A 19923-nucleotide genomic window follows, 5' to 3' on the forward strand; every position below is an offset into this window, starting at 1 on the left:
TTTAATGCATGCATCATGGTGTGAAAAGTAAGAATACATTCAGAGCACTGATCACTGCTGGAGACATTCTCAGCGTCTAATTACCAACTTCATAACCCTGCTTTGGATTTGAAAAAAAAAACTCCATTTCCTACAGAATTCCTCCTCTTTTTACTGCAGAATTGCACAAATGATCAATTAAATGGTAATCGGGTCTCCTGTAATGATTGGTGTGTTGTACATCAATCAAGCTGTGTACTGACTTCTGTACTGGAATTGGAGTGTGTGTTTGGAGTGTTTTGCTTTGATTGGAGTGTCTTTTTTAATGTGCAGATTGCTGTTTCTGCATTTCTAAAATCAAAACTTTACAAATTGATTCTTCCGTGTGGGGTGTTAACCATTTCTTTGACAGCTTACAAAGTGTGCGTGCATGTGTGCATCCACCTCAGTGGAGAACTCTAACTCACTCACTGCACTGTTAGACTCGCACAGTGACATGCAGCTAAAACAAATGATTACTACCTTTAGTTCATCTTTCAATACATAGCAAGTCTTTGCAGAAGATTAACACATCAAAGTGGAAACAGAGATAACAAAATCAATAAGCCACCCAGTCCCGATGTTTACCAAACTCTCTTAAGAGGACTCATTGATGGATGTGAATCGAAGCCGACTTGCAGCAGTGGACCACAGTTGTATTAACACAGCAGTGATCGTTATCAAAATGACTCTTTTTCAAAATGTTTCTCAAGCTTTTTGTTTTCATCTGGAAACCTTAAACCAAAAGCTGAAAACCCCATATCCTGCCTGCTTAATTTTCCCCCCCCTAAAGGAACAGGTGTAGTAATTAGTAAAGACGCCTTTCTATTGCTTTCTTGATACAGTCACATTCATAAAGATGTGGGGTTCTTTGAGTGTTTCATTAATGTTAAAAAGACATTGGTTTATGGCTCATTGCCTTCTTCTCTATTTTCTCTAGAAAGATGGGTGACCTGCCAACAGATTACTTTTTCCAACTCTTTGGCAGATCAAAATGTACCATTTGATAGGTTTCTCAGCTCCACAGCTGCGGCCTTCGAAAAATAAATTATGAAACTGTCATGTCACCATGGCAACATGTTTCTTTTTTTGTATATCTTTCTTTCGGAAGACAAAAGACCCCATGGTGACGGTTACCCTGGATGACTACACCATGATCTTCAGCCTGACCCCAACTGGGATAATCCGCTACCTGAGGCTCCTCAAACCTGTGGACCGGGAGACGCAGATGGTCTATACTTTCACGGTAGGCCCACAACTCAGTGTAGCTATCTGCACAACTGCACTCGAGTACTGTGACCCACATCTTCCATTTTGTGTATTTAAATAGAAGTTCAAGATTAGCCATGTACCAAGAGGCACTTGGAGATACAAAGCTGACCTGACACTTCCAGAGGAATATGACCTTTATTAGTGGACCCATAGCAGTGAAGTGAGGCAGTTTGTCCACTTATACATTTCCATCCAACAGTGAACCAGAGGCATATCGGTTTTGTATGCTCAGTAAGATTTGTGGTGCATGTTCATTTTAATGTTATGTAACAATGCATAGATTTTAATACTATACACAGAAACTGTAATGTGAGAAACATTTTAGGGGTGGCAAATCCCAGATAAATCAGAAACAAAATCAAGTAGCTTATTGATCAGGTTAACATCATCCATGAAGCAAGAAAAACATCCTGCAAATACAGAAAACTCCAACAGAGAGTTGTACTCTGAAACTTGAAAATAGCCATGAAATGTTAAACTGATGATTCATTCGTATATTATCTTTAATCTTTTGTGTGCTTAGTGTTATTAACTATACATGTAGAATTATCCTGTTATTAAGTAATGATCTGCCCATTAATAATTAGTATTTCACCAAAAGTTAAATTGTACTAGAACTGTACTCTTCTTGCTATTTCTCTATTCCCTTTGTTCTTCTTTATTTGCTATAGATTTCTCTATTACTCTTGAATGTAGTCAGGTATATGGTATATGAATAAGCTCCTTAAGTTACTTGTGTTTTGAATTATTTTCTTGTCTTTCTTGGCCTTCTTGCACACCACTTCCTAAAACTGTAAAAACAAGACAAAATGCTTCTGGCTCTCAGATCATAATCAAAATATTGTTTGCACTGTCAATGTTGGCTTTCTTGTTTCTTCTTTTCTTCTTTTTGACTTTGACTCACAATACAAGTCATTCAAATTTATTGGAACCCTGTAATTTGTATATCATATGAAATGGTTCAGTCTCACTGAGCTCCACAGCTATGTTTTATCTGATGTTTTCATTGTTATTAATTTCACATTAGCAGTCTGGGTCACCAATTTTAACTGTTTTGGCTTAGAGAGGTAGCAACTTGTTTATCCAGGGGTATTAGCAAACCAGCAGTGATACTACAGCAAGCTTGCTGGAAATGTTTCCCCAGGGACCGCAGAAGTTTGAACTCGGATGCTTTTGTGTGCTGTTGATTTTGGTGTAGTGCTGGATTTGGTTGAGTTGGTGAAAGTGCTTTGGACATCAGCACCAGCGGTATATGAAGGAATGTTTTATTTATTATGTGTGTGCGTTGTTGACCCTTTTGTGCTGTGTGTGCTCAGCTTTATTTATCCTCTTTGGTTTGGATATATGAGAAGCTTAAAAGCTGGTAAGTGCTGAGAATGCTTTTGAGCTCAAGATCCATTCTGACAACACTTTACAGAGAAGCTGAGAAGCTGTCAGTTGTGGGTTGATTGTGTTGCGTTTTTTAGATAGCAATGCTTGGCACAGCTTTGTAGAAAGGTCTTTATTCAGTATCACATGTAAAAGAGAGAAATTCCCTTCTCGGATCATTAGAAGCAGTTGTTCTGCTATCTTTTGGTAACATCCTCTTCATGTCTCTTCACTTGAACAGACAAGTTGCACATTAAATGCTATAAAGGTTTTGAATAAATTCTAGAGATATATTTTTTAGTGAGTTTCATTTATTCATTTTCTGTTTGATTTTTTTAATTAATGTTTTTTTATTACATTATAATGTATGTCACTGATTATCGGGGCGCTATGTTGTACTGTTACTACAGTATTCAGTACCGTGCAAATGTCTTGAACCACCAATCTTTTCATTATGTTTTGCTTCTAAGGAGCCAGACTTTCTTGTGCTTTTTATCCCTCAGCCATCAAAGGCTGATGGGGTACTGTCGTCACACGCAGGCCAGCAGGCGTAGACACCCAAGTTTGTTAATGCGGTAATTCAAATCTCAGTGATCTCTGACCTCAAGGACAGTGGCCAAGTTTTCTGAAAATCTTATGATGGGATAACTCAAGAAATCACTTGGAATTTTCAAACTCATACCATAGGTGCTGCCACTGAAATCTCAGACAAGTTTGAGTCCCATTGATCTCCACCTCAAGGTCAGAGGTCAGGGTTTCTGAAAATCTCCTAGGATTTTCACATTTATACCATAGGTTCATCTACTGCGCAGGCAGGTGCTGGTATTTTTTAGTGGTCTTGAGCAGTAGTTCTCCAGGGTTTCTGAGGGTCTTTTGAAAGTTTTTATTTTAACATTGGCTGCTTTTCGGTCTTTTTCAGTCCAAGTCCTTATACCTGACCATTTTTAGACCATTTTGACAATAAATCACTCAGTAATTTAAAAACAACAATAAAATACTTAAAGAGATATTTTTTTTTTAAAATATCTACATATAACAGACAACTTAATAAAAATGTATTTTAAATTGCATGTTTAACCACTTTGTTACTAGCAGCATCTCACAAAAACACTTCAAGTTCCCATTTCTTCTCTTGAATCTATGAAATATAGTAAAGGTGATACCATTTTTGAATGAACAAGTTCCTGAAGGACCATTAGTCAGAAACTCAGCATGGTGTGCAGTGTGCCCTTAAAAATTTAAGAGCACTGGACAAGTGGAGGATAAGAGAAGTGGCAGGCATAAAAACTATCCACAGCAGATGAGTAGTATCTGAAAGTCATGTCTTTGAAAAATAGGAACAAATTCAGCAAAGACCTGACACATGACCTGAGTGATACTTCTGGCCCTTCAATTGGTCCATCTACTGTTTGCCGAAGCCTCATCAGAAATGGTCTTAGTGGAAGGGTGGCTGTCAAGAAGGCATTCTTAAAGACAGAAAACAGAGGAGAACACACAAAGTTGACTGAAAATCAGAGGCCACTAGTCTTATGGAGTGACAAATCCAAATTTCAAATCTTTTGTTCATTGTTGTCAAAATGTATGGAGAATGTCAGCAGAGAGTGTCTGCAGCTATCTATAAAAGACAGGGGAGACTCTGTCACAGTTGTGAGCTGCATTTCATTCAGTGTCATTGGGGATTTTTTCAAAATTGATGGAATTATGAATGCAGAAAAGTATTGTTGGATTTTCATCCATTGTGCAATACCAAAAGCATCTGACTGGCAACAGCTTCATTTTTCAGCATGACAATGATCCCAAACACATTGCCAATGCAGTAAAAGCATACCTGGACAGAAAAACACACAGTGGAACATCGTCAGTCATGGCTTGGCCTCTCCAGAGCTTGGACCTCGACATTATTGAAACTGAAAATAAAACAAAAGGCAGCCAACACCAAAGAAGAACTTTAGGACATCCTTGAAGAAGTCTGGAGAATTAGACTACTTAAAAGAAAGTACGAGGAAAATGACAAGACATTAAGCTTGTAAGAATTGTCCAAACTCTAAATAATATAATAATAAACTATATCAAATAAAATAAATTCTGTAGCACAGTGATACAGTGATGCTGCTGTAACCCTAATGGACACACCTTTTCTACTGCTTTGCTATATTAAAAAGGTAGGATGTGCCACTGGCTACTGGCAGCGTGTGTGCACCACAGTTTGTCTTTTTACTCGTTACACCTGCAGCACACGTTAAGTCTAGGGCTGTGTGAGTCAGTAGAAGGCAAGCATGTTCACTACACCCACGGGGTAAGTCGACAGCCCAACCAGTCTTCGAGGCTCCAGCTACTTGAGCCATGACTTGCCATGTCGACTACCACATAGATGAGGTTCAGGGAAGCATTAAATGCTAGTGGCTTGTTAGAGCTAAATTTAGATAATATGATGTGATGCTGGATGGTATGAATAAAACTTTGTATCATGCTGGGTTTGGGGGTTTGTTAGATTTTTGGGGTTTTTTGGTTTGTTTTCTTTTGTTTATATTTTTTCTTGTTCACTTTATGAATTGTAGTATTATTACTAATAGTAATAATTTACATAAGTGGTTATTTCATTTTAGATTTATAATGGCTTATATTTGTTTTTCTGTCAGGACTACATAAAATACAAACTTTAAAGTAAGATCAGTACGTAACAGGCTGCTTGTTATGCTTTTCAGTTTTGCTCAATGCCATGTTTTTCTGCTGCAGACTTAGTGTATGGTTCACTGGTGTTAATGTTTCCACAGCAGAGCTTTGAAGTGCAACTTTATAACGAACTCCATTTGGACTTATTTTTCTAACGTTTGTGGCACAAATGATTCTGTGGTTAGAAAACACAGCTCATCTTTTGGCAGCAAAATATTCTGGACCATCTTTGTGTCTTTTTTTTTTTCCATCCTCTATCAGTCTTTACTCGGGTAGCATTAGATCTGCTTGGCTAGCTAGCATTACCCAGCATGCATTTCAGTGGCATAGTTAATTAAAGCTCTATGTTTCACAAATGACGTTAATACAAGTCTCCTCTCAGTACACTATTCAGTACACTGAATGTCCAAAGATATAATTCACTTAAGCCTCCTGAAAAGCTGTTTTTTATCTGCTCACTGATATAGTAGAGTGGTACATGAAGTATTCATATCATGAAATTAAGACTATTATAAGTTTAAAGTGCATTGAGGCGACCTTTGTTGTGATTTGGCACTATATAAATAAAATTAACTATACAGATACACTGCTAACCACTAGTGTGATGTTGTCACTATTGTGCCTGGGTGCCTTATAAAAAATAGATTAAAAAAATTAAATATATATGTGTAAATATTACAAGTTTGTATTTAAGAGCTGATCGAGGTACAATGAATATATTCAAGGAACACAAACAGTGGGAAAATAAGAAGACTGAAATAGAGGAGGGGGGTGAATGGAAGTGTCCACCTGTGTCTGTAAAACACTGATAGTAAGGTCCATGAAAGAAAATCACTAAAAGTCAACCTTTTTGTTTTTTTTTTTTGTTGGCAACTTTTTTTTACTTGAAGTAAGATTTAATTCAGTCTTTAGAATGAAAGCGAGGTTTGTGCTTCAAGGAAACATCTTTTTAACCTTTCTTTGTCTAGTCTTTGTTGATCCAAAGGTTTATCACGTGGCAACATGTCTGAGCTGTTACATTAACATGTTAGATTGTGGCTTTTGAATGCGTGAGGAGTTTTTATTGCCACCTGGACAGCATGCATGTTACACACATTTTAGTTTAGGTGACAGGGTGCTAAGAGTTTTGTCTACTATTGTTCTATGTGGTGCTGTAATTGTTAAATTGTTAATGAGTTCAGACATTCAGTATGGCAGGAATGTGTCTTTGAATTGAATTGAATTTCTAATAAGAGGCACCATAATGTCCCTTCTTCTGGCTGTCTGGGGTCATAAAATGCATCCAGCACCTTCTTGATTTGGCGATCTGCCACAACAGAATCTGGGTTTAGACCGCTTAATAAATCTTGTTTCATCTTAGCTAACTCCTGTATAAGCTGTCATTTGGATAAGTCAGGCCTGTGATGTGGAAAAAAAACTGAATGAAATTTAGACAACACACCTGCTACAGCAGGACAGCAGTACTTTACACACCATGTACCTGACTAATCCATGATTAGATTAGATTAGAGGAACAGCTCTTCACACATGCAGAAAGGTGCCAGATTTGTCAACACAGTGTATTATGCTTAAAAACGGAGTCAGAAGGACTCAGATGTAGTGCACTGATAGAACTCCATGCACAAAGATGCCCAATATTCTACTGTGCAGATATTTGCACCACCCGTTTGTCTGAGGAGTTGTTGGTGAGAATAAGGCAGATGTGAAGTATGAAGGACGGCTGTGGCCTCTAGGCCTGTGTGATTGCATCACACAACCAGTGAGATAAATGCTGTTTTGACAGCAACCTACCCTGGGATTGTCCTCTGTGGTGGACAAATTGTTGCCTAATGTTAGTTGTGCAAAAGACATTATGAGCCAGAGCTCACACGAGACACTGCTTTTGTTCAATGCTTTGTTCTTATTGTAGGTTCAGAAGAAAGATTTTGCTATATTAACCTTGTTCCTGTCTTCCCTCATAGTACAACATAATTTTGTGCCTGATAATACAAATAAGGAACTCACTCTTATATAAGACTAAAAAAAAACATTATTTTAGGGAAATATTCTTGAAAAAAATTTGATTTACTTTCTGATTCCTGCCATAAAGCTTAATTATTGACAGAGCTATACAGTAGATATTCATCTACATACCTTGAAATGTTGGTTATACCCAGTCCTCTGGATCAGACTAAGGCATGGGATGAAAACGTAGTCATGGACTAGTAGGAGCACCACAGGACAGCCCTGTTTTCTATCCCTGTGGACTTTAGTGAAAGGTTCATAGTGGGATATTGGTATTCTTAATTTTGGGGGGGTTTGAAAAATTAGGCCAAAGCTCTGTGAAACAAGTCAACAGGGACCGTACGGCTGGTATCTCCTGGCACCACCTAAGAGACCGCAGGCAGGAACACAGTGTTCTTCCAGCATTACCGTGCCTCTCAGATCTTCCGCCTTCTTAGAAGTGGGCGAATAGCTATCAAAATTATGTGGACAAGGAGAGTGCCACCAGTGCGGTCTCTGAGCAGCAATGAGGATAGTGCAAGCCAAGAACACATGACTCCAGACCTCTCATTATCCAGTTCCAGTCCCTGCCCCCAACAGGGACCTGGGAAGAGAAACCAAGATGAAACAAATGGACTGTTGCCTACCATCAGGATCCTCCTCCTTAATATCTGAACACTCAAAATTGAAAGAGTCTGCCTCTATAGTGTTTGAAATTGATAATGCTAAATATTTATGTAGTATTTGGTTTTCAGCTTTGTAGATATTTCTCAGGCTGATCTCACAACAGGCTTTACATTTTTCACTTTTAAAACTTTTTTGGGATGTGAGTTTATCAGAATCTATAAAACTTTCTACATAACCTTGAAAAACATATTGATTCACTTCTTTGACTAATGTGTGTGTGTTTGTATTTCTCAGGGATAATTTATTTAACAAATTTATTACTCTAATTTATATTAAACTGTACTCTAGATGTAGGGTATAGATAGTATCCAAGATTTTAGGGGGAAAAAAACCTTTTTGTGCATATTTTTGTAAAGTATTATATGAATGTGTGTTTATCTAGTTCGTTTCTCTTGTAATAAGCAAGCTCTATTCATGTTTAGCTTTTGTGATAGATAGATTTGATTAATTTTTAAGTTATTTCTTTTTGTTTGCTTTCTTTGCTTTGAAGGTTAGATTTCCAATGAGTTTTATTGGGAACCCATCTGTGTTTCATTTACAATCAACACCGAATATATATTCATGTCTTTCTTGTTGTTATTTGCCCTTCATTTTTATACCTTAGTCCTCATTCTTCTTTTTGGATTCTTATTTTTATATATTTAAATTTGTTTTTTGGGGGTTTTTTTTTTTTTTTTTTTTTCAATCAACCCATTAAGTTTTTTTTTGTCTATTTTACTGGCCTCTGCATTCGGAAATGGGTCCTCTCAGTTGGAATCAGTTTAATCCACTTCTCATAGTAAACATATTAGTCAGGCATGACATGGTTTACATAAGTCAGTACTTACACATTTATATAAATATGTATAAGTATGGATTGTCTCAGTAAATCCAAATCTGCTTTCCTTCTTCTCTCCCTAAAACTTCTTGGCATCTCAGTTCTGGCTCAAGAACAGAAACACAGTTTGATAGGATGGAAAAGCACGTTTCTATATGTTATCATATGTTTCTGTTCAACACCTTCACTGTGAGTGTTTAGCTGCTACTAAAAGCAATCTCCTGATATACAGTATAACCAGCAGGATTTGTCATTTCAGCTGCCACAGTTGTTGTTTAGATCTACCCTCTCCTACACTGCACTTGTTGTTCTGCTCAGTCCATTTTCTTTCTACCTCGCCAAGTACTGGAGATCAGAGCTGCCAGGGACAAATAAACATGTGGTTTGTTCAGTTTGCAATCTGTCCTTTAGGCAGCTTCAGACGAGCACTCCCTTTTCTTCTCTAAGCACTTTTCTAATGTCAAGGGAAAGAAAAATGAACGTATACAAAGGAAAACTGTAAACACTGGTGTTGAGGTCGTAAAAACGTTGTTTGACACTTATGCTTATCAAATAGTGAAAGCCTAAGGTTGAATAAAATAATCAATTATCTATGATTTATCTGAGGAAAATGGACTTCACTTGTGTACGCTTTATTAGGTATTTCTCTTTCTTCTGTTTATAGATGGTGGCATCAGATGGCGTCCAGCAGAGCAGGCCAGTAACTGTCAACATCCTGGTCATTGATGCCAATGACAATACCCCCACATTTGGAGAGGTCTCCTACAGTGTTGAAGTCTTCACCAACATGCAGCCGGGGGAGACGGTGCTACAGGTAATCAATCCAACAATCATTCTTTTGCTTCTTTCCTCTTGCACCAGCACGCCACGCTACGTCTCCATCTTTTTCCTCATCACACAGAATCCCTCTCACGCACGTTCTTTCATGCTCAAAACAAATAACCACAACAATCCAGTGCATTGTGCTGGAATAGTGCCCTTCATCTCATCTGTAGTCCTGTCAGACAAGTCACAGACAATGCTTTTATCTATATCTTCAGTGCACAAGCTTGGTTCATTCGTAGTGGAAGGCACTCGTGATGACCGTGAATTAACCCCCCCCGCTTACGTATTTTGCTTATAAAACACAATTTTCTTCTTGTTTGTTTAGTCCATTTTGATTATCTTTATGGATTAGGAACATTGTTCATTTTTGATTTCATTAGTGTAGTGGTTTTAAAGGTCGTGATATACTTCCCTCTTTTCTGTTATGCGTGTATGCTTAAGTTAACCAAATCTAACATCTGTGCATGAAAACGATAAACGTTGAGCAGACTCGTGTAGGCATTACTGAAAGGGACATTTTTCATTCATTGTTTCATTCTGGGTAGGAACAAACACAGCTTGGTTAGAAAGTGCTCAGGCAATATTTAGTTAGCCTGTGGAAATTACTGTGATTCCAGTGAAGGTGACAACACCAGCTCATAATTTACATGCGCTTATTTAAAGGGACGCTGAAGGTCGCTTAACTTCAAAAGCTAACTAGAGGTCATAATTACAGCTCGCTCAAACTTATGGCATAGGAGAGGACTTCTTCAAAACATGAACCATAACCTCATTTTGCTACAACAGAGGAGTAAGAGTTCTATCATTTTATTGTCTCATTTGATAGTCGGAGCATGATTCTTTCATCTTTCAGCTGATCTGTCCTCTCAGCACGGCCTCTCCTCAAAAAAAAAAAAAAAAAGTCAGACATTGAAAAGGTCAAGTTTAATCGGTTTTAAAAAACAGCCGTTTCACCCTCCCTGAAATGAGGCCAGGGGTCACAGAGTGCCTGGTATGACCGCTTAACCGATTTTTATAAGCCATTTATGAGAGCTGAAGCCCCCTGAGGATTCTGCTGCTTATTTGATGCTACAGCTCTTACTCCAACGACAGGAGCATGGAAAAGGAGGTCATGGTAACTTGGATTAAAGTTTCAAGGCCCTAAAGATATGAAGCCAACTACACTATGAGGGCTCGTATTTACAAGCAGCGGGATGTCCTAAATAATTTTCCTTGAAGGAAAGGGTGGTTCCTTAATTTGTTTGATATGAGAGCATGAAATAAATGATATATTTACGTATCATTTTTTCCATCACACTTGCCAAAAGAACTATGTCTGTCAGCTGTCTGTCAACAGCCCCCCATATTTTATATGAAAGGCTGAAAGTAGTGAAAGTAGTTTGCAACTTTGCTCATCATTAAGTTAAACAAACCAAAATCCTTTAGATTTGATTTCACTTAAATGCAGACCCTTTTCTATGCATTTGTCATTTCACAGACTTTAACACATACAAATCATTTTGTGAAATCATCACTGGTTTTTGATATGGCTGTACTGTAAACAATAGACAATTTCTCTTTTATTGTTGTAATTTTAACATTTAACAACTGAAACGTGTGTCTCCTGTGAGACATTTAGCCTCAGTGGGACTACTTGTATAGATAAAGGTTAAATAAAAAAAAAAAATAAGCATAATGCAGATGATATTGTCCAGCAAATATTTATATTTGGGAATACCTCTGCAACTTATTTGTTAAACAGGTCCTAACCCACAATCCCCACCCACTGAGAAATAGTTTCTGCTTGACTGGTTTAGTAAACATATTTCTGGGAGGTGTAAAGCAAAGGGGAAAAAAAGGAAAATGTGAAGGCACTGTGTGTATAATGTGTAGCTTTTTTTTTTTTATCTCCCTAATTTCTCTCAGCTGACAGCATCGGATGCAGATGAAGGGCTGAATGGTTTGGTGACCTATGAGATACTGGCTGGCGCCCAAGGAGATTTCATCATCAGTAATCGCACTGGACGCATCACCGTGGCACCTGGTGTCACTTTAACTGTCGGGCGATCTTACACACTCACTGTCAGGGCCTCAGACAATGCACCAGAGACCCAGAGAAGGTGATTTATTTGAACATTGAAGAGTTCTACATTGATGGAAGCAGTTTTGTTATTGTGATTAATGTTCTGTACCTTTTTTTTTTTCTTTTTCTTAGTTTTTTTTAAAGAAGGCAGATTTGTTTCTCCTTTCAGAATGAAAAGCAGTTTCATAGAGCCGAAGCCATCTGGATGAATAGATTTGCCAGTGTTATCTAATTGAATATGAACTCATTGTAATTCACAACATTGCTTAAAATGACCCAGAAAGTTTTTTGGGGGCTGAAATATGGAAAAAATAATTATTTGGCCTAGCTACTTTGAGTGAATGTATCCTTTTTCTTCATTGTGGTTAAACTATCTTTTTAGTTTTTCCTTTTCTTTTTTTTTTTTTTAAATGTGTGCTTGGAGCTGTCAAAGGGAAAGAATTTCAGTGTTTCAGTGCGCCACTCAATTTGCACAATGTTGTGAAAGAGGCTGTAATGTGTTTCTGTTTGGATTTCACTAAGTCAAAGAAAGGTTGTCATAGAGATATTTCACCAACTGATTAACATGGTGACAAAATTACTCCTCGTAGGACTTCATGTTCAGTACAGTTAGGCTTTTACTTAGTAAAAGTAAGTAAAAGTTAAGTACCAGTTCAACAAGACATGTTGGAAAAAAACAAAAAAACAATTAAAATCAGTTACACTTTTGTTTCCAGTGCAACCAAAACTCCTTTTCTACATTTCTGCAGTAAAGGCTCAATACAAGTGAACTTTGATGTGTCATTACATTGTGTTTGAGTTGCTTTCAACTCTTTCTTTAGCTAATTTGTTAACTGATGATTGACTATGTCTTGAGTTTGAATTGACTGTATTTGCTGTAATTAAAAGAAGACATTCACATATCTATATATAGTCTGACACCTGATGTGAGAGACAAAACCAATACAGAGATATGACTGTAAACCTGAGACAAGATTGTGTATAGGAACAAATGTAGGAAGGATACATGAAAAATTGAAATTGCCCAGGGCCATGGTATTCTCTGTCAATATCAAATGGAAAAAGTTTGGAACCACCAACAGTTTTCCTAGATATGGCCACCACAGGTCAAGGAATAATTGGGCCTCAATTTCATCCCCTAAGGCCAGCAAGTCAACAACACAGTATAGGCAGCCAGAGTCTGGATCTAAATCTAATATAGTAAAAAATAAAATAAAATAAAATTGATCCAACCTAGTTGAGTTTGAGCAGTTTTGCCAATAATAATGTGAGAAATTCCTAGCAAGTTTGGAAAAAAGTACAGTGGGGCAAAAAAGTATTTAGTCAGCCACCGATTGTGCAAGTTCCCCCACTTAAAATGATGACAGAGGTCAGTAATTTGCACCAGAGGTACACTTCAACTGTGAGAGACAGAATGTGAAAAAAAATCCATGAATTCACATGGTAGGATTTGTAAAGAATTTATTCGTAAATCAGGGTGGAAAATAAGTATTTGGTCACCTCAAACAAGGAAAATCTCTGGCTCTCACAGACCTGTAACGTCTTCTGTAAGAAGCTTTTCTGTCCCCCACTCGTTACCTGTATGAATGGCACCTGTTTGAACTCATCATCTGTATAAAAGACACCTGTCCACAGCCTCAAACAGTCAGACTCCAAACTCCGCCATGGCCAAGACCAAAGAGCTTTCGAAGGACACCAGGAAAAGTATTGTAGACCTGCACCAGACTGGGAAGAGTGAATCTACAATAGGCAAGCAGCTTGGTGTGAAAAAATCAACTGTGGGAGCAATCATCAGAAAATGGAAGACATACAAGACCACTGATAATCTCCCTCGATCTGGGGCTCCACGCAAGATCTCATCCCGTGGGGTCAAAATGATCATGAGAACGGTGAGCAAAGATCCCAGAACCACACGGGGGGACCTGGTGAATGACCTGCAGAGAGCTGGGACCAAAGTAACAAAGGTCACCATCAGTAACACACTACAACGGCAGGGAATCAAATCCCGCAGTGCCAGACGTGTTCCGCTGCTGAAGCCAGTGCATGTCCAGGCCCGTCTGCAGTTTGCCAGAGAGCACATGGATGATACAGCAGAGGATTGGGAGAATGTCATGTGGTCAGATGAAACCAAAGTAGAACTTTTTGGTATAAACTCAACTCGTCGTGTTTGGAGGAAGAAGAATACTGAGTTGCATCCCAAGAACACCATACCTACTGTGAAGCATGGGGGTGGAAACATCATGCTATGGGGCTGTTTTTCTGCCAAGGGGACAGGACGACTGATCCGTGTTAAGGACAGAATGAATGGGGCCATGTATCGTGAGATTTTGAGCCAAAACCTCCTTCCATCAGTGAGAACTTTGAAGATGAAACGAGGCTGGGTCTTCCAACATGACAATGATCCAAAACACACCGCCCGGGCAACAAAGGAGTGGCTCCGTAAGAAGCATTTGAAAGTCCTGGAGTGGCCTAGCCAGTCTCCAGACCTCAACCCCATAGAAAATCTGTGGCGGGAGTTGAAAGTCCGTGTTGCTCGGCGACAGCCCCAAAACATCACTGCTCTCGAGAAGATCTGCATGGAGGAATGGGCCAAAATACCAGCTACTGTGTGTGCAAACCTGGTAAAGACCTATAGTAAACGTTTGACCTCTGTTATTGCCAACAAAGGTTATGTTACAAAGTATTGAGTTGTATTTTTGTTATTGACCAAATACTTATTTTCCACCTTGATTTACGAATAAATTCTTTACAAATCCTACCATGTGGATTCATGGATTTTTTTTTTCACATTCTGTCTCTCACAGTTGAAGTGTACCTCTGGTGCAAATTACTGACCTCTGTCATCATTTTAGGTGGGGGAACTTGCACAATCGGTGGCTGACTAAATACTTTTTTGCCCCACTGTATTTCAACCAAGTATAAAATTAAATTGTATTTATTTTATTACATTAATAAAAAAAATGTTTTGCTTTGTCATTGATGAGTAATGAGTATACTAAAAAAAGTTTAATCCATTTTAAGAATTAAATCAAAGTATTTAGAAAAAGTAAATACAGTGTTTATTTAACCTATTTGACTGCCCTATGGGCAAGAGGTCATTACAGCTCAACAGTTGGTCAAGTAGAAACTAATGCTGAAAGTCAGTTGGTGTCTGTATTTCTGCCAGGAGCTCCATCACAACAGTCAACATCGAGGTTTTGCCACCCAACAATCAGAGTCCACCACGCTTTCCTCTCCTGACATACAGCCTAGAAGTCAGTGAAGCTATGAGGATAGGAGCTATTCTGCTCAATCTGCAGGTGAGTCACAAATTCACACAAGGCATCGTTGTGACTTTTGCTGTGTCAGTATATGTTGTACTTTAGACAACAGATTTTTTTTTTTTTTTTTACTGACATTTCACATCCTGCACTATGCTTGTTTTCACTCCAGTGCAGCATCCTTTTAGCTCAGCTGTCCTGTTTTGCACCCTTCAGCATATGGCCTTCAGACTCCTGTTGTCTTTTTTCTTCCTCTAGGCCATAGACAGAGAGAACGATCCGATCAGATATCGCATTTTGAGCGGGGATTCCCAGAAGGTCTTTAATCTCACTGAAACGTAAGTCCAGATGGGATTGTGTCTGACTTTTTGATTTTTAGCAATAAGGCTGATATTAGAGGATATATTTACTCAGTGATCTGCAAGCAAAATGGCAACTTAATGGAAGGCTTTGATTGCTTTGTGAGTGCAAAGGCTATACATACTGTAAATAGTATGACAACCGTTGAAGACGGCTTTCACAATAACAATGGACACAGCAAATGACTTGGATGGGAAGATAAAGTGAAGTGACAGATGTGCACTTGTGATGGAGGAATATAGAAGCTCACTTGGCATTCATTGGTTTTAATTATACTGTCAAATGTTCTCATAGAGAGAGAACTTTTTTCAAAGAGTTTGTTGGAGTTTTGTTATTTTAAGATATGAAGGCAATTCCATACAGAAGAAAACTGCAAACTAATTAAGCGCTAATAGGACAGCCTGAAGCACAGTTTGGCTCAAGCTACCAGTTGAGGCTCAGTGAGGTGACTATTTCTCAACCAGAGACTCTGTTTATATACTTTAGACCTTGCTTTGTTTAGCATTTGCACTGAGGAATGCAATCTTTAGTTTAGAAGATTTTGAATTGGAAAACACTTCACTGCTATTCATTAGATCTCTGACTAGCTTCAGAGTGTTGTTTTTGGACATTTTGAACCCCACAAAGGCTGCGATCCCATGCTCTCACCTTGCCAGCATATTTCTTCCATAATTTGCAGAGCAAGGTCGGCTAAAATAATTAGAAAAGGTTTTTAGCTCATCTGACTGAAGGAGCAGCGAGCTGATGTGGTGGCAATGGCTCAGCCATCAGGCCGCAGTCCACAAGAATCAGTTTCCTAATAAATTATCATAAAACAGCAAACATGTTTTGGAGAGATCTCAACATTAGCATACAAAAAACTCACGCACCTACTTCTACGGAGCAAGCAAAAAGCATAAAATATTGTGGGCGCTGAGTGCTTTTCTCATCTATAAACGAACAAGAAATATGGAGTGACGAGACATGGGGAGACTGAAAATGCAGGGCCTTGCCAGACATGTGTCTCACTAATTGATTAAAGCTTATTTTGTCAGCGTTTTCAACCTCCCAGCTAGGTAAGGACAAGGTGTGTTGCAGTACTGTATTGCCACCTTTTCTCCACTCTTAATTTGCTCCACGGTGTTAAAATTGTATGTTTTTATAGAGAGTCGTTTGCTGTGTGGTTTAGTCACGGTAAGCAAAAACATGGTGACACAATCAAAATAGCAGGGGATCGCTATTTTTGCCACTGGCACTGTAATCTCCTAAACCAGATATGACAGAAATCATGCTAAAATAAATAGACACATCTTCATTTATCTCATTCTTTGTGTGTTAAAAATGTTACAGTCACATCACAGGCTTTCACCAGGCTATCAGTATAATAAATGCAAGCAAGTGCTGATATAGCACATGATGAATCAAAAAAATGATTAGTACAACTGACGAGTGTGCAATTTACAGTACAGAGCATATTGCACACTCTAATTTTTCAACCCTCAGAACTCAGATTTGATTCAGTGAAGAGATTTTTGCATTGCTGCATGTTCTGATAACAGGCTACATAGGAGGCTGGCTCAATCCAGCTTGTATGAATAATGAGCCCTCCAGTAAGAACTTTCTTATAAATGGGGCAGAGACCCCTAAAGGAGGTGGAAATGCTTCATATTCACTTACTGTTATGTCTAGATTTTCCACTAGAAAGAACGGACGAGTTGATTTCAAATGTAAAATTTCTGGCTCGGTGCATATTGCTTTGATCATAAATCCTTTAAGCATCAGTGTTTGAGATCGTCTTACATTTGGGCCAGTATATCGCTGTCAAATAAAATGCATAAAAACATAAATATCAGTATTTAATCAGCTACAACAATATTCGTTATATAAATTTTATTGTGGGTTTTCAGTCTGCAGATCTTGATGCTACTTTGAGTATTCTGACCCTGCCTACTTTTGTTTGATTACAGCATCGTCTTTGAAGTCAGTTCTCTTTTTGTAGTTTCTCAGAGTCATGAAAACCTAACCTGGAGGCTATGCCAGCTTTGATACTTGCAGTGTGTTCTAGTTGGCAGCTCAGTGTGTTGCTTCAAAGTGAAATTGAAACCAAAATTAAAAGGGGTTCAAGTGAAATTACTCCTTTTTTTTTTTTTTTTACTGTCCAGTGAAACTAACATTGGGCACAATATGGTAATCAGACTCAGTTTCAAATACAACATTGTGCAAGTTTTGAGCCACCTCTCATTCATCATAGTTTGTCGGAAAAATTGGAAAGTTTTAGCAGTAATTTATTTAAAGAACATACAGTTTTATCAAATCCTAACTAGCTTGTTCAGTTAATATTGTCATGACCAATCTTTACTCCTCAACAAAGCCTGAACTGTCCTCAGCTCTACTTAGGCAAACATTCTATCAAAATGATGCTGTGCTGCTTCAATAACATTGAGGTCCGGGCTCTGGGGATGCCAGTCCATGCCTGACAGTGTTCCAGGGTTTGTGTTAGGTATAAGGTATTTTTCTGTGTTCATCATTCTATTGATTTTAGCAAGATCCCTAACATCACTACCTGAAATGTAGCCCTAAACCATAACTGAGCCTCCGCCATGTTTTACAGATAGCTGCAAGCACTCACTGTTGTACAACTTTCCTGACAACCTCTGTAACATATAAACCAAAAAATTTAAATTTGGATTCATCGCTTAATAAGACCCTTTGCTACTGATTTTAAGTCCAGTACTTGTTTAATTTGGCTTTCCTCAGTCTTTTCTCCTGTCACCCTTTCTTAATAATAGCTTCCTGACAGCCACCTTTCCAATGAGCTCGCTTCAATTGATGTACAAAATCCATCTGTCAGGTCTGTGTCATGCCTGTGTCAAACACATGACTCTCAGTGTACTGTACATAGTCTTGCAAGTCTGCCATTTCTTTTGTCCAGTTTCCTCAAACTGTTTAAGAACACCATGCTGAGATATGATTTGTGGTGTAAAAATACTTTTTTATGCCTGTCAAACTGAGTTGTCATTGATATTTTTATAGATTCAACTAAAGACATGAGAACCGTTATTGTGTTTTTTTTTGCTTCTAACAAGGTGCCTAAAGATACAATTTAAAATTGGTTCTTTGCTCAGCTGTCTGTGTAGACACAACACAGCTTCATCTTCCTTCAACTTGATGCCTTTTTGAACGCTTGAATGATTCAAAGGTCAGTGTTAGGTGAAAACATTTCTCTGAAAATGGTCAGGTACAAGAACTGGACTGAAAATAGGTTGAAAGAGAACTAAGGCCACTTGAGTCTGGCTTCTTGAAGCAAAATGTAAAGAAATGAGGGGTGGCTCAAGACTTTTGCACAGCACTGTGCAAACAACAAACATAACAATGCAGCAGCTGTAGCTTAACTTTCTCCTTGTGGCATGAATGAACTTCATCTTGTATTTAGATGATAATCTCTTCTATGCCTTTCCGCTCCTTGCCTAGCCAGATAGACACTATACATCAAGTACAGTTTACCATAAAGAGTCATGATAAGAGCAAAATGAAAGATGTTAGTGTTATTATTTAGATAGCTGCTAAAGTGCAGCACTGACACTCTAGATGATGCTGTTAACAGTGTCCCATAGATCTGACAGCATCGTTTCATTTGTGTTGGCTGGGGAGAGGAGGGAGGGCTCTATCGCACATGATCAGTGAACCCCTCAGACCCAGCCGCTCAAGTGTAGTTGAATACTTTAGCTGCTGTGAGGAAAATTAAAAACCCCCAGACTAGCAGAATTAATCATTTTAATCTTTGTCTTAATAACCATCAAGATCATCATCATTATCACTATAATAATGACAGTTATCAATGTATATCTTCACTGTCACACATCATGGTTTCTTGTGCTTTCATTCAGAATAGAATGCTATTTTCTCCTCTCCAGCTTATGTATAAATAAACATGAGCACAGCAGCCAGCGAAGGAAGCTGTTCTGCATTTTTATGGTGGTTTTAGAAAACTGCGTTTGGCCTTTTGAACCACCGATCATCAGGTGTGGTGGATTCAAAGCAGTGTGTTCACTATAACCTTGGGGCAAGTACTTAGAAAAATAGACAGTGTTGATGGAGGTGTCAGTACTTGCCTGTCAGATTGTAAAATGAGGGTCTATAGTTTCACAGTTATGGGCTGCAGAGGCAGTAGAAAAGTAGCGGCCAGGTTCTGCTTGGACTGCTTGGCCACAGGAGCTTTAAATTAGAAATGTGAAGGAGCATGGGGACAGCAGGGAATTGCAACGGGCATTAATCTAATAGTGCGTTCAGATGCATTCCTCTTTCCTTCCTTTTTGCAGTTCTGGCAGAGCCTCTCCTGAGTGTGGCACTGGAATTGTTTTGTGCATGCTGTGTGTTTTTGTATGGCTGCACTTACTCACGTCTTGTGTGCCTGTGTGCAAACAAAGATAATTCAGTGCTCTGCATGGGAATGCATCCACACTTTGTGTTTGGAATGCCAGAGTGCCAAATTATACCATGTGAACGAGCAGGAGGGTCTCGGTGTCTGCTGCAGTCATTAGAAGGGAGACATGAATCTTTGCCTGTCCGTGTGCTTTGGGAGCAAGAGACTGGCTACAGAGAGAAAGACAGAGTGGGAG

At 38.6% G+C, this 19923-nt stretch overlaps 1 protein-coding gene across 2 annotated transcripts in view; it reads left to right on the forward strand.

The window, feature by feature from the left end:
• LOC120714798 (protocadherin-15-like) overlaps window positions 1-19923 on the forward strand; it is a 224120-nt gene that overhangs the window by 129448 nt on the left and 74749 nt on the right. For both annotated transcript variants that reach the window (XM_040001273.1, XM_040001274.1), the window contains exons 13-17: window positions 1130-1264; window positions 9483-9632; window positions 11549-11742; window positions 14872-15004; window positions 15224-15303. In XM_040001273.1, coding sequence (XP_039857207.1) covers window positions 1130-1264; window positions 9483-9632; window positions 11549-11742; window positions 14872-15004; window positions 15224-15303 — 692 coding nt within the window. The remainder of the gene's footprint in view (window positions 1-1129; window positions 1265-9482; window positions 9633-11548; window positions 11743-14871; window positions 15005-15223; window positions 15304-19923) is intronic.

Source organism: Simochromis diagramma, unplaced genomic scaffold (assembly GCF_900408965.1).
Source record: "Simochromis diagramma unplaced genomic scaffold, fSimDia1.1 OVJJ01000421.1, whole genome shotgun sequence".
In the NCBI taxonomy this organism is placed as follows: domain Eukaryota; kingdom Metazoa; phylum Chordata; class Actinopteri; order Cichliformes; family Cichlidae; genus Simochromis; species Simochromis diagramma.